Genomic DNA, 19997 nt, shown 5'->3' on the forward strand with positions numbered 1-19997 from the left:
AGGGAGCGGATGTTGCTAACCACCTTGAGTGGCATTTTATAGTGGAAAGGTGGGATGTCATTTTTTTAAAGAACCAAGCAAGCAGATAAGTCAATTAGTGATAGGAGCTCTGGTAATTCACTGCCCAAGTTTTTGAAATAGTTTATTATAAGAAGCGTGATGCTATTGTGAGTGGTTTTGCATACTACGATGCCCAAAAATGTTTAACGTTACTCTTAGTTGTTGAGTAAGATGTTACTTGAACTGCTGATTCATCACACAAACAGTGCTCTGGACTCGGTGTGTATGTTTGTGTGAGGGAGTGGAAGTGGGGGGGGGGTCCCTTAAGTGACTGCTCCCCAAGTTGATTGCTGGAAACCTCAATGCCTGTTTTTCAGTCTGATCCCCTTTTCAGTAAACTCTTGATTAGACACTTTGAAATAAAGAAAACATTGGAAACCCTTGATAAATCTCCAGCCATCTATCACTCAAAGGAAACTAATGGAAACTAAAGCTGCACTCCTGGTAACACATACCTTGGAGAAACTCCCACTGAACATAATGAGATTTACTTTGGAGTAAACATATAGGGATTAACCCTGGAAGCAGAATCTCTGGGACTTCTCATTCTTTCTTGACTTTTGGGTGCCTGGAACTGATGGGAGCTGGGAAGTCAAATATCAGCTAGGAGGACTTGGGGAAGGCTGCTCTAAAACCTATCACAGACTCACATACCGACAGAACAATAGTTATGAATTGCCACAGTATGAACGTCAATAACCATAGGAGCCAACTCCCAGAGGCCGAGGGATATTCGGTCCCACCAATAAAATATCTGAGGGGGGCAGGTTCCCCCCTCAGTTGATGGACATTGCCATTCAAGTGGTGTGTGTGCGCACCGTGTCATGTGATTAGTTATGCAGGGTGGGGCTTACCTGCCCTCCCCACAATATTTTATTCAGTTGGCAGTCAAGGACTGAGAGGGGAAACCCATGGCCATCCTTTCGTTCTGCTGTTGGGGCTCCTCCAACCCTGGTGGGTGAGAAAGTGCTTTGCCCAGGGCTGTGCAAAAAGAAATTCGAAGGTGAAGTTGTCACAAGGAGTTCCCATTGCAGGAAGGTGCATTTCCCGTCCCTGCCTAGTGGGGAGGCCAAGGAGCTAAGGATGAAGAAACCCACTCCCACTCCCCTAATTAGGAAAAGCATTTTAGGCCAGAAAAATAAGTAAAAGTTTAATGCCAGTTCTTGTCAGACTGAGATGTTTGCCAGGAAGAATTAGGGCAACAGTGGATTATTATTTCCTTAAGCCTTTGATTGAGATTTCAGACTTTCATCATGGCTTCTGTAGTGATGTAAGGGGGAGTCCAAAGACTCTGCCAGGAAAGGGAGACTCCCGACTGAAGGCCAGAAATCAAAGCAACTTTGGGGAGCAGCTTAGGCAGGTGGGTATTTATCAAGCCGCCTGCTGGAAGAAACAAAAAAAGCGGGGGAGCTATTTGCCTGTTGCTTTGAGAAATGTGCAATCATAAATGCTTTCCCAGGGGAACACAGCAAAAGCAAAAGCAGAATTAATTTTGCAGTTGTTAAGCAGAGAAGCTGACAGGATCTGGAAGTCCCAGAAGGAATTTCTCTCTTTGTCTCTCTCTCTCTCTCACACACACACACACTGTCTAGGGTTGCAATATTTTGAAGAGCAAAAAAGAGGACACATTTGCCAACTTCTGCTTTTAACTATGGATCATCATCATGACTCTCATTTTACATACCCATGAAAAAGAGGACATGTCCTGGAAAAAGAGGACATGCACACACACACACACACACACACACACACACACACAGTGTTGGCACTGGCTTTTTGGTGTCATGTGTTGTAAGAATTCTAAGGTCTCAGATATAGAATAAATGTTCATAAATGCACAAGGCAAACACACATACATGAGTATATAAACCACGTGTCTGAAATAGTACAAGAGAGCAATCCCGAAGCCATTTTGGCTCTCCCAAATTGACCTCAGATATTCCTCTGCTCTGCGAAAGGAAAGTCCAATGCTGTAAAGAAAAATATTGCATAGGAACCTGGAATGTAAGAACCATGAACCTGGGTAAGTTGGATGTGGTCAAAAATGAGATGGCAAGAATAAATATTGACATCCTGGGCATCAGTGAACTAAAATGGACGGGAATGGGCGAATTCAGTTCGGATGACTATCATATCTACTACTGTGGGCAAAAAACCCGTAAAAAAAATTGAGTGGCCCTCATAGTCAACAAAAGAGTGGCGAAAGCTGTACTGGGATGCAATCTCAAAAATGATAGAATGATCTCGATACGAATCCAAGGCAGACCTTTTAACATCACAGTAATCCAAGTTTATGCACCAACTACTGGTGCTGAAGAAACTGAAATTGACCAATTCTATGAAGACTTACAAGACCTTATAGAAATGACACTAAAGAAGGATGTTCTTCTCATTATAGGGGATTGGAATGCTAAAGTAGGGAGTCAAGAGATAAAAGGAACAACTGGCAAGTTTGGCCTTGGAGATCAAAACGAAGCAGGGCAAAGGCTAATAGAGTTCTGTCAAGAGAACAAGCTGGTCATCACAAACATGCTTTTCCAACAACACAAGAGACGACTCTACACATGGACATCACCAGATGGGCAACATCGAAATCAGATTGATTATATTCTCTGCAGCCAAAGATGGAGAAGCTCTATACAGTCAGCAAAAACAAGACCTGGAGCTGACTGTGGCTCAGATCATCAGCTTCTTATAGCAAAATTCAAGCTTAAACTGAAGAAAGTAGGAAAAACTACTGGGCCGGCAAGATACAATCTAAACCAAATCCCTTATGAATACACAGTGGAAGTGAGGAACAGGTTTAAGGATTTAGATTTGCTGGACAGAGTGCCTGAAGAACTATGGGTGGAGGCTCACAACATTATACAGGAGGCAGCAACTAAAACCATCCCAATGAAAAAGAAATGCAAGAAAGTAAAGTGGCTGTCCAACGAGGCCTTACAAATAGCGGGGGAGAGAAGACAAGCAAAATGCGAGGGAGATAGTGAAAGATTCAGGAATTGAATGCAGATTTCCAAAGAATAGCAAGGAGAGACAAGAAGGCCTTCTTAAACGAGCAATGCAAAGAAATAGAGGAAAACAACAGAATGGGAAGAACCAGAGATCTGTTCAAGAAAATCGGAAATATGAAAGGAACATTTCGTACAAAGATTACCATAATAAAGGACAAAAGTGGTAAGGACCTAACAGAAGCAGAAGACATCAAGAAGAGGTGGCAAGAATACACAGAGGAATTATACCAGGAAGATATGGATGTCTCGTACACCCCAGGTAGTGTGGTTGCTGACCTTGAGCCAGACATCCTGGAGAGTGAAGTCAAATGGGCCTTAGAAAGCACTGCAAATAACAAGGCCAGTGGAAGTGATGGTATTCCAGCTGAACTACTTAAAATTTTAAAAGATGATGCTGTTAAGGTGCTACACTCAATATGCCAGCAAGTTTGGAAAACTCAGCAGTGGCCAGAGGACTGGAGAAGATCAGTCTACATCCCAATCCCAAAGAAGGGCAGTGCCAAAGAATGCTCCAACTACCGCACAATTTCACTCATTTCACACGCTAGCAAGGTTATGCTTAAAATTCTACAAGGAAGGCTCAAGCAGTATGTGGACCGAGAACTCCCAGAAGTGCAAGCTGGATTTAGAAGAGGCAGAGGAACCAGAGACCAAATTGCAAACATGCGCTGGATTATGGAGAAAGCTAGAGAGTTCCAGAAAGACATCTACTTCTGCTTCATTGACTATGCAAAAGCCTTTGACTGTGTCAACCACAGCAAACTATGGCAAGTTCTTAAAGAAATGGGAGTGTCTGATCACCTCATCTGTCTCCTGAGAAATCTCTATGTGGGACAAGAAGCTACAGTTAGAACTGGATATGGAACAACTGACTGGTTCAAAATTGGGAAAGGAGTACGGCAAGGCTGTATATTGTCTCCCTGCTTATTTAACTTATATGCAGAATTCATCATGCGAAAGTCTGGGCTGGATGAATCCCAAGCCGGAATTAAGATTGCCGGAAGAAATATCAACAACCTCGGATATGCAGATGACACAACCTTGATGGCAGAAAGTTAGGAGGAATTAAAGAACCTTTTAATGAGGGTGAAAGAGGAGAGCGCAAAATATGGTCTGAAGCTCAACATCAAAAAAACGAAGATCATGGCCACTGGGCCCATCACCTCCTGGCAAATAGAAGGGGAAGAAATGGAGGCAGTGAGAGATTTTACTTTCTTGGGCTCCATGATCACTGCAGATGGTGACAGCAGCCACGAAATTAAAAGAGGCCTGCTTCTTGGGAGAAAAGCAGTGACAAACCTAGACAGCATCTTAAAAAGCAGAGACATCACCTTGCCAACAAAGGTCCGTATAATTAAAGCTATGGTTTTCCCAGTAGTGATGTATGGAAGTGAGAGCTGGACCATAAAGAAGGCTGATCGCCGAAGAATTGATGCTTTTGAATTGTGGTGCTGGAGGAGACTCTTGAGAGTCCCATGGACTGCAAGAAGATCAAACGTATCCATTCTTAAGGAAATCAGCCCTGAGTGCTCACTGGAAGGACAGATCGTGAGGCTGAGGCTCCAATACTTTGGCCACCTCATGAGAAGAGAAGACTCCCTGGAAAAGACCCTGATGTTGGGAAAGATGGAGGGCACAAGGAGAAGGGGACGACAGAGGATGAGATGGTTGGATGGTGTTCTTGAAGCTACCAGCATGTGTTTGATCAAACTGCGAGAGGCAGTGGAGGACAGAAGTGCCTGGCGTGCTCTGGTCCATGGGGTCACGAAGAGTCGGACACGACTAAATGACTAAACAACAACAAATTCCTCTGCAGTAAGGGAGGCAAATGGGCTCAGCCTTCCCATTGTCTTTTCGCTTACAAATCCTGTCTTAAGGGCGTATTTGTGCATGAAAAGGGTGAGCCTGCGACCTGAATTCAGGAACTAAAGCATTCAACCATCACAAAAGAATGGCCAGACCGCCCAGGTAATGTAACCAGTGACCATTATCAGGTCTCCTCTGCTGTAGATCACCTCCTTCTGTGATGTACCCTATGTATGAAGTTTTTTTGGGGGGGGTCTTGGGCTACAGGGTGGGCAGTTTCAAAAGTCTATATAAGGGCTTGCGCACCATTGTTCTTTGTTCAGCCCGCCCTCCTGCATGTGGGGAGTAGGGACCCTGTTGCAACAGTTAATAAAGATCAGGCTTACTAGCCGATTTGCTTCTCAATATACCATACTCTGGTTGGCCTCTGTTATTTTCTCCTATCAATAGGGAACCCACTTAAGGACTCTATAACAGGCTCTTGGATACCCCATAAGGGAAAAGGAGTTTTTTCTTCTAGCACATGAATCCGATTCTCACTTTTGACATAGAAGCCTGGCAAAGCACACAGGAATGTCTGAGTCCTTTAGCTCTCCATCCACACAGGTGACATAACAAGAAGAAGAAGAAGAGTTTGGATTTGATATCCCGCCTTTCACTCCCCATCAGGAGTCTCAAAGCGGCTCACATTCTCCTTTCCCTTCTCCCCCACAACAAACACTCTGTGAGGTGAGTGGGGCTGAGAGACTTCAGAGAAGTGTGACTGGCCCAAGGTTACCCAGCAGCTGCATGTGGAGGAGCGGAGACGCGAACCCGGTTCCCCAGATTACGAGACTACCGCTCTTAACCACTACACCACAAAAGTGTGGCCTTCCATTTTGTGACCAATAGCTCCTGCTGCATAATGTAACCAGTCTTCTCTGTCGTTTAGCACATGGTTTCACATCACTTGTATCTTTTTAAAAAGAAAAAGAAAAGCAGGAAGAGATCGAGATAATGGCACATGCAGAGGGTTTTGAACGGATTCCTCCTCTACTTGAGTCCCAGAGAATATCACCCCCACCTTCGTAAAGCTGCTATTTGACACAAGAGGACTCTCCTCCCTGGGATAACAAGGGCGTAGCCAGGATTGGGGGCGGGGGCGGACAGGCATTATGTGGAGGGAGGGAAGAACCGAGTTATCTGCAACGCAGCTGGTCAGTCAGTTAAGTATTAAGAATAGCCCCTCTTTATGTCTCAAATTTCCAAGTGGAGAAGGGCTCGAGCAGTAGCTGGCCTCATCACCAGCTCCAGAATCCAACAAGCTCAGAGCCAGCTCTAGGGCATGTTGCCCCATCCTGCAAGGGGTCCTGTGATCTGCTGAATATGGCTACCTGTAGGTTTTAACCTGGTGGTCTTGTTCTGGCAGTTTATAGGCTTGTGGGGGTGTTAGTAAAAGCTAGCAGCACAGCTGAAAAGATATACAGTTGGTACCTGATTCTGTAGAATGAATGCTGATTTTTTCCCCTTTTGGTATGTACACCCTGTGCTGTTTTACAAACAGTGGCTCAGGAAAAGGTCTTCCTTGTTCCCTACAGAACAGCTGTGAAGGCTGCAATTGACAGAGAACTGCCCTCCTCCATTCTAAGCTATTGCTTTGGATGCTATGTTGCTAGGATCAGAATTCCAGAACTACACTGTCCCGTTGACTTCAGGGCTCTCTGCAGCTTCTTCATTGTCTGAATCCGTTCACCGTTCTTTTAATTTAAAGCCACTTCTTTCCACTGAGTCCCCCCCCCAAAGTCATTCTCATTAGTAATCAGGAGCTTGTCTGTTTACATTAAAATCTGTTGTGAAATAACAAGCAACAGTCATTTGAAGAGAACGACAGGGAGAAGATCAAACATCATCGGTATTCTTTAACCCTCCATACTAGAGCTGGTGGCAGGTTCACAGGGTGTAAATCAATCACCAGTGGGAACAGGATGCCCCAAGGCTTGGCATAAGTGGGCATCTCCCAGGGGGCCAGACCCCAGCAGGAGCTCCCCTTACAGTGAGGAGGTAGATTCACAGAGGGAGGGTGTATTCTGAAAGGCCCATCGAAATCTAGAGCTGACAATGTGGCAGAATTTCAGATACCCTTGCAAAATAAACAAGTTCTAAGGCAAACAAGCTGTCTGGGAAGGTAGCCCTCTGGCCCCACTTCCTCCTCATCCTTTCTGTGGTCTTAGAGCAGGTGGGCAGACAGGGTGCTCTATCGGTGCAGCACCCACCAAGCCAAGCTGCCTGCCTCCTCTTCCTTTTTTCTTTTTTGTATAATAATTTTTATTAGTTTTTCATTAATAACAATCCAATATAGACCACATTAATACAATACCAAATCATAATTCAATTAAAGAAGCCAATTGTCAGATTCCAAATTAAACATTTTGGTTGACTTCCCATGTTCTGATTTTAGTTTTTTAGGACTGCTCCAATTCCTGCTCCAATCTGCTTATTTAATCCAAATAATACAGTTCCGATGTTGATCCTTTATTTTAACAGCCACTGATGTTGACTTTTGTTCGTTTTAAATTGTTCCATATCCTTTAATTTGCAAGAGGAGTTTATATTTGGTAACTTTCTGTGTGGAATGTTTTTTTTTAATGTTTGACTTTCCTTTCTTGTTGCAATCAATCATTTTTGGCATTCCTCCCCACCCCCCACTCCAAGGACTCAATTTTACTGCGTAGTGACCTTTCGCCATCTTGCTTTTCTCAAAACCGAAAGTGGTCTGACGTCTGGCGAATGGCCATTACTCCGGGCAGACTTCCAGAGTTTTCTTTGAATACTTTCCCATCCGATAACAAGCTGATATCTTGCCAACACCATAATAAATCAAAGTTAGAGTTCTCCGTAAGAGGGTATTGCCACAGAACATCCCAATATTTTCCACACAATTCCATTCTTTCAGTTAATCCATAAGCATTATAAAGTTATTGCTGATTCCCTCTCACAGTCCATTAATAATTGCAATCCATTAATAATTACAATCCATTAGTAGCTAATTTTTTCTTCGGTGAAGAGCTGCCAAATCATAGAACAGCATAGTGAATATATACAGAGAAAACAAAGGCATCTCTCCACCACATACCAATCCAATTACGACAAAAATCTTCTCCAGACAGAGACCTTGGCACTCAGTGGCTGATTCATTTAGCAGGTTAACTTGTCTCCTTCTTCCAGAACATGCCTGTTTCTTAAGTCCAAATTCTGATATATCTTAAAAAACAGAAGAATCTCTGCTCATGGTGACCACGTTGGAGTTTCCGATGTGTGCAGTGCTATGCGCTCAGCGTCCCCTCCCCCCTGCCTGCCTGCTCTTTCTGAGACGCTCCAGCCTCATATGTGCGAGGGCTGTCCTCTGGGCCCACATTATATTCAGCAGGTAAGTAACAAGACATGGGCTGAATATGGGTGTTTCTGAGCACAATGAGAGTTCCATTCCCCACTCTGCAAGCAGCTCCGGGAAGCCCTAGGGTTCAGCAGTTCTGGGAAGCTTTGAGCAAAGAAGTGTGGCTTCTAGAAGGCTCTCTGGAGTTGACTGCTAATCGAAGGATGCAGGCAATTTCATTTCTCAAGGTTTTGTTTTTCTTGCATATTGTAATTGTTGTTGTTAATAAATTATTTTTATTTTTATTATTACTATATGACTTTCTTTTGGCACCCTCAAAGCAACCGTTCTAGCTAGCTACAAAGTACCTCAGAACAGGCTCCCTGGTGGTGCTCACATCTTTTGATACCCACCACAGAGAAGCCAAGAATGCAGGGATATTTTTCATCGTCAAGAACTTTGTGGTTCTTAATAGTTGCTAAATGAGTTCTGCTTGCTGTCCTTTGATGGAGGTGGCTTTTTGCTATGAGAGGGGTGAGGAAGGGGGCTGCACATTTCTGCTGCTCCAGAGCCTGTTTCTTCTGGCCAAACTTTGCCTTTCCTGATTCATGCAATGAAAAAGCACATAAAATAGAAAAGCTAAGCTTTTAACTGTTCCAGGATTCAGCTATGCTCTCTGGCTAGTTGCTGTTGCTACAGAACATTTCACAGAGAGCTGGCTCTACATCTGTGCTTCTAAGATTCTCACCCACCTTAATCTCAAACACTTTTGCCCATATTTCAGTGAGGGCAATCCAACCTTTTGTCATATGTGGTGGACCTGTAGAGTAGCTGAGGAATATTGGGAAATGATACATAATGAGTTGAAAAAAAATATTTAAAGTGGGGGGGGGGGCGGGGGAGGTTGTTGGGTCAGGTTAGCCATATTGATTTGTATGTAGGGGTTTTTTTTGGGGGGGGGAGATATGTCATTGTCCTGTTGTGCTGGGTATGTGATTAAGGGGAACCACACCAGGGTGAAGTCATCCTTCTTGCTTGACCCTGTGCTAATTTAAATTTGTTAGTTACCTTTTCTAGTAGGCAGTTTCCCATACATTTTGGTACCAGTGGTCTATATTCACTCCTGATAGGTCTTTTCAGTGTCTAGTGTTTCTTGCTGCTGAAGAGTAAGCAACTTATGAGTTCCTTGTCATGTGTGTGTACATTGTTGTTCTGGAAGATATTTAATAAGGTTAGTTCTGGAGTTACGTCTATTATGTGTTTTGCTATTGTGGAGATTTCCTGCAGCTCTGATATCCAAAAGGATTGAACTTTGGGGCATTCCCACCACATGTGGAGGTATGTGCCTATGAAGGTGCAGCCTCTCCAGCATTCTGAGAAACCCATGGTGAGTTTTAGTAATCACAGCATCCTGACTGACCGAACCCAAAGGGTGCTCATCAATGGTTCCTCTTCATCCTGGAGAAGAGTGACTAGTGGGGTGTCACAGGGTTCTGTCTTGGGCCCGGTCTTATTCAACATCTTTATCAACGACTTGGATGATGGACTCAAGGGCATCCTGATCAAATTTGCAGATGACACCAAACTGGGAGGGGTGGCTAACACCCCAGAGGACAGGATCACACTTCAAAACAACCTTGACAGATTAGAGAACTGGGCCAAAACAAACAAGATGAATTTTAACAGGGAGAAATGTAAAGTATTGCACTTGGGCAAAAAAAAATGAGAGGCACAAATACAAGATGGGTGACACCTGGCTTGAGAGCAGTACATGTGAAAAGGATCTAGGAGTCTTGGTTGACCACAAACTTGACATGAGCCAACAGTGTGACGCGGCAGCTAAAAAAGCCAATGCAATTCTGGGCTGCATCAATAGGAGTATAGCATCTCCTATAGCATCTAGATCAAGGGAAGTAATAGTGCCACTGTATTCTGCTCTGGTCAGACCTCACCTGGAGTACTGTGTCCAGTTGTGGGCACCACAGTTCAAGAAGGACACTGACAAACTGGAACGTGTCCAGAGGAGGGCAACCAAAATGGTCAAAGGCCTGGAAACGATGCCTTATGAGGAACGGCTAAGGGAGCTGGGCATGTTTAGCCTGGAGAAGAGGAGGTTAAGGGGTGATATGATAGCCATGTTCAAATATATAAAAGGATGTCACATAGAGGAGGGAGAACGGTTGTTTTCTGCTGCTCCAGAGAAGCAGACACGGAGCAATGGTTCCAAACTACAAGAAAGAAGATTCCACCTAAACATTAGGAAGAACTTCCTGACAGTAAGAGCTGTTCGACAGTGGAATTTGCTGCCAAGGAGTGTGGTGGAGTCTCCTTCTTTGGAGGTCTTTAAGCAGAGGCTTGACAACCATATGTCAGGAGTGCTCTGATGGTGTTTCTTGCTTGGCAGGGGGTTGGACTCGATGGCCCTTGTGGTCTCTTCCAATTCTATGATCCTTTTCTAAGTGCTCATAGTCTGTCTAATTATCTGTTCTAGGATCTTTCCTGTATTGTGTCAAGCCCACACTTCAGACTGCTCTTACATCCATCCCCATGATGAATGCCCTCCATCATTCATCATTCTTAGGTAAAAGTGGAAATTGGTCTTAGCATGAATTCTGTTTACTGAGAATGATGAATGACATTCCACCCACCCCTCCTTCTTCTGTTGGCAAGCTGAGGGGTGTGGGTTTTGACTCTTGCCACAGCCATACATATGGTTAGGAGTTTTGCCTGTCAGTGTATGTTCCATTCATTTGGGGGGGGGGGTATCTGTTCTACTTTGCTGTGGATAAGCCCTTTTTATGCTTCTCTGTTTAGCGTTGGTTTCTCTTTTGCTGTTCAGTACAGTTTCTCAACTGCTAGGTTTCAGTCAATGGCAGAGTTAAAGTTGAAATGTTGGTGTGGGGTCAAGTTGTCCGTTCTGCTAGGCAATCTGATGTGAGGCATAACGTCTGCCCCTGGGGAGGAGGCAAAAAGCTTCAGTGGACCCTGCCTGTTCCTTCCAGGAGGAGGAATGTCCCTTTGAGGAATGTTATCAATCATTCCCAGTAAACAGAAAAATTCAGGGTAAGACCAATTTCTTTCTTTCTTTCTTTCTTTCTTTCTTTCTTTCTTTCTTTCTTTCTTATAAATCAAACACACAATAGCATAAGAAAAGTGTTAAAATAACTGATTTACAAAGGCTTTTTTAAAAAAAAAGATGGCACATTTATTGCTACATAAATGTTATATACATAGTGTTTTCTGTTACATTTGACAGAAAAAATGTTGAACTTCTTTCCGCTGGTTGAAAAAGTTTATCAGTAACATCCTGAAATTTGACACAGGGTACAAATTTTCAATAAACCAACAATGGAAACCGGGTAACAAGATGAGAAGCAATTCATCTCGGACAAGTAGCTCTTACAATACTCCATAAGGTACTACACAGTATGCTAGAACCCTACTATGCTCTTACAATGCTATTGTAAATTTATGGTATTAATGGACAGGTTACGGTAAATAACCCTACATTTTTTACTACCTAATATAGTAAAATAAAGTAAGAAATTTTTTTTACTGAAAACTTTTTTGATTTCAAAAATCTAGAAAGAGTAATATTTAGAATTCAAGACACTTTCTTACAAGATTATTGTATAAAAGACTAGCTACAGTGAAAAATAAGCCAAATGTTTTCTTTTTCTCTCTCTCTCTCTCTCTTTCTATTTTATGAAGGAAAGCTTCTGGGCATACCACAAAGTCTAATACAGCCAAGAGACAACAAGCTTGGAAGGAAAAAGGTCAGGCAGTGGCAGGTGAGCACTTTCACATGTCATCATAAGCAGAAGTTCATTGAGACAAGAAGCACTGAAATGAAGAACAAGGCCACAGAAGTTGGGTCAGGTGTTACTGGAGAACTGATAAATAATCCAGTCAGTCACTTCACAAACCAGTTGATTTTCTAGGGACCATCTAAGACGTGATCTAAAATTCTTAAGCCTGTTGTAGCAACATTTTTGTTCTTTCAAATATGGTGAGATTATTCAGATGGCTAGTTGATCTATTTCTTTAGTGAGTACAAGCAGATGGCAGCCAGGAAGAGAGTTAGGAAAGTTGTGTTTTGATTGTCCCTTCCTCTCTGCCACACTCTGGGGTGCTACAGTGGAAGACAGCTTTTATGGAAGTTCAAAAGAGCTGGGATATCCCCAAAAGAGGGAGCAAGAAGGGAAGACTTAAGGACCACTCAGGTCAAGCTGCAGCATATTCTGAGATTGCTGTTGCAGCTTATTTTCTAGGACAAAGACGTATGGCAAGAAGTTGATAGGATCCCATCCCAACCTTCTTTGCAGGTAAACTAGATGATAATTTTTAAGCTAAAGTGTAAGGACAGACTGGCTGTTGCTCTTGTATCCCAGTGGTCAGATCCACTCACCCTACTCCTGCCACAACAAACTTCAGATCGGACTGCTCACCAGACTTTACAACAGGTAAGTAAGTCTCCTTTGCATTTTAATATATTTTATGCTTACAACCATTTACTTATACTTACTGCTTAGAAAACAAAGCAGTTCTAAGTTGGTTGTCCCCCCCCACCCAATTTACACATTGTAAGTTATACTAGGAACCCCAACTGTCTAAAGGGTTTGAGAAATCAATAGTACATCACTTCTTTTCATTCCAAGAATGCTGTGACCATAGTATGGTTCATGCCTTGCACTTGGAACGGGAACACCTTTGCAATAAGGAACTGTGCCTGAGAGGGCTGGCAAGCATTTAAAAATAAAAAGACATACTAAGGAAAACATGCACCAAACAGCCAAAGGAATGGGAAGAATGACAGAAGCCCTTGTCCCTTCTTTCTTTTAAGACATTCACAAGTATGCTGGGAATGTGAAGGGTTAGAAGTTTTTGTAGTTTTGCTCTCTTAACACCAACCTCTCAGCTGAACTCCCATCAGCTTTGAACAGCTTAACATTTCCCTTCATATGTAGACCTTCACAGTTCCATTACAAATAAATAACAATTTGTAGTTACAATGCATTTGTCAATTCAGTTTAGGCACAAGGCAACTTCCACGGCGAGTGGAGGAATCAAAGAGTCTCTGATTGTGCTGGAGCGGCATGCTGCTTGCAAGAGGACAAGGAGGAGGAGGAGGAGGAGGAGGAGGAGAAGCACAGAATATTTCTGGTGCTGAAATTCTATCAGGAGGAGATGCTGTTGGCATCATCACCCTGATGCAGTTGGTCACCAGTTACTTTAACCATATAATTGCATTTGGGTTTCTTGTGTCTCCTATCAGATGTGTCTTTGTTCAATTTTGAGTCTGTGTCCTTGTGAAGAAAAGCAGGTCACCTTCTAGGTTTCCTCCCCATGATTCTGGAATTCTGGTGTGAAAATCATAGAAGATATTAGCAAATGATGGTGGCACCATGAATGTCTGCTAAATCTACTAATAGTTACTATTTTCACCAGCAAAGCCTGGCTGATCTGCAGCTGGCCGAAACACCAGCCAGCCCCAGCAAGCCATGTAGGACAGCATCCAGTTTTATGTGGAAGATCAGATTCTGTTTCTCTTGAAGCAGTTTATCCCATAGCACTGAGGCCCAATGGCCCCATCCAAGAAACTAGAGGCAGATCTACACTAAACATTAAAATCATACCCAACACACATTTAGCCCCCCCCCAATCCTGTGAACAGCTCCCATGATTTGGGGGGAAAGTCATGTGCTTTGAAAGTGCACTGAATGTGCTTTAAATGTATAGTGTGGATCTGCCCCGCATAGAAATTGGTCTATTGCACTAGCCAATAGATCAAGTAGGACTTGAAATGGCTTGACTTGCTTCCATTTTGTGTGGAGGCAAAGTCAGCACCAAAGCATCAACTTATACTTATACCGACCTGGCCACAGTGATCCATGCGACGGTCATCTCCAGGCTTGACTACTGTAATTCGCTCTACGCAGGGCTGCCCTTGAAGCTGTCCCAGAAACTCCAGCGGGTGCAGAATGCTGCAGCGAGGCTCCTCACGGGGTCTCTGCCATGGGAGCATATTCACCCAGTGCTTTTCAAGCTGCACTGGCTCCCGGTGGAGTACAGGGTCAGATTTAAGGTGCTGCTTTTGACCTTTAAAGCCCTTCACGGCCTAGGACCCTCGTACCTACGGGACTGCCTCTCCCGGTATGCCCCACGGAGAGCCTCAAGGTCCATAAATAACAACACTCTAGTGGTCCCAGGCCCTAAGGAAGTTAGATTGGCCTCAACCAGAGCCAGGGCCTTTTCAATTCTGGCTCCGGCCTGGTGGAACGCTCTGCCTCATGAGACCAGGGCCCTGCAGGATCTGATTTCTTTCCGCAGGGTCTGTAAGACAGAGTCGTTCCGCCTGGCCTTTGGCTTGGAGCCAATTTGATTCCCTCCCTCCTTCTCTTTCTTTTTTCTTTTCCTTCTCCTCCTGCGATGAGGCTACATTTTAATATTTTAATGTTCCATTATTTTAATGTTGTATTTTATTTTTGTTTTTAAGTTGTAATCATTCATCTTGTTTTTATTATTGCTTGTAAGCCGCTCTGAGCCCGGCCTTGGCTGGGGAGGGCGGGGTATAAATAAAAAATTATTATTATTATTATTATTATTATTATTATTATTATTATTATTATTATTAACTGTGCAAAGGAAAACACTCTACTCAAAAGAATCTCTCTGTCATGACAAGCTCATGGAGAAAATATGCCCAAGAGCCCATTTGCATTACCAGCTACTGGTCTATTTGCAGATGACCCCCTCAAAACTGGATGGACCACCTGCTGTAACCAAGACAGGCACACAACAGAGACCATTCCTATACCAAGCAATCAGTCTAGTTTGCATGGACAGAATTTTAGCCTTGGTTTACCCTCTTCAAAACTGTTCTGTCTTCACAATATATACACACTTTGTGGTTAATCCTCACAGTGAGTTTTACAGTAGCACAAAAGAGCCAGGTAACAAAATGTTTGGCACTCAGCTACTTTTGTGCAAAACTGATGTAGCAAGGGGGAAAGTGAAGGATGCCATAATAACAAAACAGCTACATCAAGTCATGAGGGCCAATCAGGGAGCTCACTTGGATGCTTCTTCCACAGAATTGGTTCTTTTGTGATTGTTTTTAGTTGCGTCTCTCATCTCTCCCGGCTAAAAAGTGGTACAACTGACTTACGCAAACACCTACACAGGCTGAAGATCCGGTGCTTCTTAAGGTGAGCTCTCAGTAGATTTTTAGTAATGGCAAGTCCTAAAGGTTTTTGTTGAGTATTGCTATTCATTTTAACAAAACTATATTAGATGTGGTAAAATGGTAAAGGACTTTATAGCATTTGAAAACAACAACTAGATCTGGGTCTCATGGCAATAGTTAAAACAAGCACAAAGAGTAGTCAAATCATTTTCATACTTTAACTATGTCCTGTGTCCTACACCCAAATTTCAATTCTAGATATTCAAAAGAGCTTTCTTTAACTCACACAGATGTGAAATGTTTCACTTACCTGGCTGGTGTTTACATATGACCCATAGGGTTGGTAGTTTCACTAAGTCCAGGATGGCTTCCTGGATGTGATGCTGGTGGCTCTGCCGATACGGCAGAAACTTTTTCTTCTTCCCTTCTCTTAAGGCAGGCTGCTTTTGGGTTTAGGTTCCTCTCTAAGAGTAACATAAAAAACACCACCTCTATTAATGAATGAAAGGTATGGTTTTGCTTGGTGACTAGTTCTCAATATGGAAGCAAACCAAAGATCTATCTACCTGGCATTATCAAGCATGCTGAACTCCACAGATAGTTCTTACAGATGTTTATTTATTTTAATCTAGATATGCCATCTTTCTGAGCCAAGGCATTGCAAGGCAGCTTGTATAATGACATTTGAAATACATTGTTTTATGATTCACCAATTTTGCACAAAACAACAGTTTCAAAAATAAAAAAATCTGTTTATTTGTTGTACTCAGCCCCAACCAGATAGAGAACCAGCAGTCCACCAAGGGTTCAGAGATAGCCTGGGAGGTTTCCACAGAAGGCCTGCACATTCCTAGTGGCATCTGATTCTGGTGTGGAAACTCATGATTCAAAACAAAAGGACCATATTGATTTACTGTTTTTCACATTTATACCCCAAAAATGGTTTCAGCAGATCCCTGAGGCAGTATAATCCACAACTAAAAACTTTAAAAACTTTATTTAAAAAATTTAATAAAACAAACAACACCATGTTAAACATTTTTCAAAAGATACTCCAAAACACAATGGAGACATTGTGATGGGTTACTGGGTTGTTGTTTTTTATTTTGATTATATATTTTATGGTTTTGCTGATGAAGCTTAAATTCACATTAGCTTTTTTTGCATCTGTATCACACTAATGACTCATGTGCAGCTTGTGATTGATTAAAACCTCAATAACCCTTTCAGATATACCAGTGTCAAGATATTCTCCAATCTATATATCTGTGTATTTTATTGATTTTTGTCTAAATGCAGAAGTTTGAATTTGGTTCTGTTGAATTTCATTTTGTTAGTTTTGGCTCAGATTTCCATTTTGTCAAGATCATGACTGTTTTCTACACTTGATCTTAGCTGATAGGCTAGGCGATTCCTGTTTTCTGAGATATTACTGACTCCTCCCAGTTTCATTTCTCATTTACAAATCTGCTAAGGATTCCATTCACCTGTTCATTCAAGTCGGCCATCCTCAACTTTGTGCCCTCAAATATGTTTGAGACTACAACTTCCATAAATCCCAACCAGCACAGCTGTGTGGTTCATCTGGAGGGCACCAGGTTGGGGAAGCCTGATCTAAGCATTGATAAAAATACTGCTATTGAATATTCCATTTCCATGTTCAGCTGTTAATTCCGTCACTTCCAAGATAAACACTCTCATCCTTGTTTTCTTACAATGTAACAGAAAAAAAGAATACAAAATGAGGCCCAAGTTGCTGGCATAAGCAACAGAACAGATGAGATGTCACTTGGTGATTTAGACCACTGAGCAGATATTAATGTTGACACCTTCTGCATCTCGAAGACATTTATATGTACACCCTGGAAATGCATCAGATGAGAAAGCACAATACAAAACACAGCTGTGTCCAGGCGGCCCACAGGGAGAAATAAACAAGGGAGGGAGAAATACATCCTCTTTAGTGGGAGATGGTGTGGCTCTGATGTCCGTTTCATCATTTCTTTGACACAGATATAAAAGGAGTTGCATACGAGAGGTCAACAGTCGCTCCAGTTCGACAGGAGAATGTGATTATAAAGAACTGTGCTTATTTTATAACCCAACCTCAAGAGAGGACTTTTCAAGGTTGACATGGATATGGATTTGTTGCTAAGGGTTAACTCTGCTTCCAGTGGCAGCTGGTGCCCCCTCAAAGTCAGGCAAACCCCATAAGGATTATGATAAATGGACTTGACAGAATGTAATTTAAATAAAAAATTATCGCCTATGGTTAGGATTTAAAGCACTCAGGGCACTGGTGTGCACACAGAGCTCAGCAGGAACATTCCTGACACAGAAGACAAGGGGACAGCCCTTCCTTGCACAGAGCTCCAGGCACGCAGCGGATCCTCCTTCTATGAACCCGCACTGCAAACACCACACAAGCTGAATTCATGATCATTAGCAAAGATTATTAATGTATTTTCAGTTGCATCTATCCTTTGCTTCCTTTATTCAGCTTTAGTATTTCGATTTGTAGATATAGCCAAACACCCAGAGGTTAGGGAGGACTTGGACCTGAGAGAGCAAGCTTAAATTCTCAGTTCAGTCATGAAGCTCCTAGCCTGCCTTGGGCAAGTAGATCAAAATCTCAAATTGCCTGCCTGCATCATGGGAATGGTGGTGGCTGGCACAGCAGTGCTGCTCACCTGCCTTCCCAACATGGAGGTTGCTGCCAGGAGCTAAGGGAGCAGGGAGGTCGGTGTTGTGGGGGCAGAGCTGCAGAGCCAATCAGATAATCCCGGGGCCGTGTTCTGCACCTCGCCCCCCCCCCCCAGGTTACCAGCAGTGACCTCTGCATTGGGCAGCCAGATCAGCAATGCTGCCCCACCCTGTTCTGCCAGCCACTCCTGCCTGGGAATAAGAACTGACCTTATGTTAACTTACGTTTACTGATTTCATGCCTGCAGTAACAGTGAAATAAGCCCAGACAGAAAATCACCACAGAGTGACTGCATGGCAAGTGCCTGTTGACGCCCTAGCACACAGTTTGAAGGAAGAATGAGGTACACAAACCAAAAAAATCACGAATAGGCCTACAAAGACTTTATGGTAAACATAAATTGAATTATAAAAGCAAAACAATTATACAAAACACACAGCGCATAAATAGTATAACACTAATGGAGAAGAAAATATATGTCCCCCCCCCCCCCGCATGGCACTTTACCCCCATTTTCCTGAAAAAGAGCCCCAATCATAACTGATAAAATGCTACCGCATGCTTCTAGAGAAGGGGAACTGAGGCAGGGGGCTGCTGGCCTTGGCTTAAAGTTACTGCGCTCTGCCCCATGTCAACCTGTCAACCCCCGAGGGTCCAGATGCCTGTGCTGAACTGTGATTTATTTATTTAAAAAAATTATATACCACTTCATTGTTAAAGAAATCTCTAAGCGGTTTACAACAATATTAAGCAGTATGTGATACATGGGCATTTTCTTGCCTCTGTGATATTTCTGGGGGACAGGGTGGGGTTTGGGGGACAAGCAGATACAGTAGCCTGGGCCCTTTTGTTAAAAAGCAATAAAATCTGAGTGCGTTCCCAGCTTTATGTTGCATCTTACTGAAAAAAGGAACTCTTAAAAGTTATACATGCTCAGCTCTCCCACTAAATATGCTGGAACTCAAAAAGGGTTAGGTCTGGCTATCCTAAGTTTATACACAACAGAGCTGGCAGCGACCCATGATATTGTGGAATTGCACCACCCAGCATGAATGGATAGGTGGTGAATCCTGAGTGCACCACACCCACTTCACACAGCACTGTGCAGAAAGGCCTGTCAAAGTCCTGCCACTGCCACCTCTTGCCCACAAGGCAACATGGCCTGCCATCCTTCTTCATCCCTATCCCTCTCTTAGATGCAAATTAGAACACGGCTTAAGGAATGACGTTCAAACTTGGATGAAGAAGGCAACACAAAAACTGGGACAAAGAAGGAAAGAAAAGACACGTGCTCCACCCAGCCAAGCTCACCTCTGACTTGCTGCTCGAGACTGAGGATGACTGCCACAGCCTGGTGAAGAATAAGCAGCTTGGTCTGAGGTTTCTCACTCTTCAGATGAAGTTGACACATCCGGCCCAGCTCTTTGAATGCTTCGTTAATATCTCGGACCCGCAAGCGCTCACGAGCATTGTTGGCCATCCGCCTCTCTCGCTCCCGCTCCAGCTTTTGTTCCGGATTTAAGTCCTCATCTTCATTAGTGCTGCTGTTGAAACACAGGCAGGTAAAGTGCCTGGAGTAAGCACCTGGCAATCATCCCTGTTCATATCATATCACAGAACTTTTTACTGCTGCCGGCATTCCTCCTTTTCAAGAGTCTTCCATGCAAGGAATTGGCCCCTGCAAACCAGAACAATGAGCCCTAATTTCTCACTCTAACCCCACCCCCACCCTGCTTTGGCTACTTTTGGCCAACCTGTCTCTCACACAAGTAAAACATTTGCATGAATAGTGTAGCCTGTCAGTGAGGTTATGGCAACCTGAAGACAGTGTTCCAAAAATGTTGCCAGAGTTGAGATCTGTGAGCAACCTGGCTT

At 43.2% G+C, this 19997-nt stretch overlaps 2 protein-coding genes and 2 long non-coding RNA genes across 37 annotated transcripts in view; 2 read left to right on the forward strand and 2 right to left on the reverse strand.

Moving 5' to 3' along the window:
• CGNL1 (cingulin like 1) overlaps positions 1–6489 on the reverse strand; it is a 104647-nt gene extending 98158 nt beyond the window's left edge. The window contains exon 1 of one of the 3 annotated variants that reach the window (XM_083586258.1): positions 6354–6489. The gene's annotated coding sequence lies outside the window, so the exon portion shown is untranslated. The remainder of the gene's footprint in view (positions 1–6353) is intronic. The other 2 variants (XM_083586255.1, XM_083586256.1) reach the window with 2 other exon arrangements.
• A 141-nt stretch (positions 6490–6630) lies between these two features.
• Positions 6631–9635, forward strand: LOC310749778. The gene is made up of 3 exons (XR_014541774.1): positions 6631–6771; positions 8133–8286; positions 9520–9635. It is a non-coding gene; the product is annotated as an uncharacterized lncRNA (long non-coding RNA).
• Positions 9636–11412: 1777 nt separating this feature from the next.
• TCF12 (transcription factor 12) overlaps positions 11413–19997 on the reverse strand; it is a 141706-nt gene continuing 133121 nt past the window's right edge. For 27 of the 32 annotated variants that reach the window (XM_083586474.1, XM_083586462.1, XM_083586460.1 and 24 more), the window contains 3 exons: positions 19434–19666; positions 15729–15882; positions 11413–13592 (listed from right to left, as the gene is read on the reverse strand). In XM_083586474.1, the coding sequence (XP_083442600.1) occupies positions 15740–15882; positions 19434–19666 (376 nt within the window). In that variant the 3' untranslated portion in view covers positions 11413–13592; positions 15729–15739. The remainder of the gene's footprint in view (positions 13593–15728; positions 15883–19433; positions 19667–19997) is intronic. The other 5 variants (XM_083586464.1, XM_083586482.1, XM_083586478.1 and 2 more) reach the window with 1 other exon arrangement.
• Positions 14891–19636, forward strand: LOC310749764. The gene is made up of 3 exons (XR_014541756.1): positions 14891–14941; positions 15209–19135; positions 19319–19636. It is a non-coding gene; the product is annotated as an uncharacterized lncRNA (long non-coding RNA).

Source organism: Podarcis filfolensis (genome assembly GCF_964270895.1).
Source record: "Podarcis filfolensis genome assembly, chromosome: 14".
In the NCBI taxonomy this organism is placed as follows: Eukaryota; Metazoa; Chordata; class Lepidosauria; order Squamata; family Lacertidae; genus Podarcis; species Podarcis filfolensis.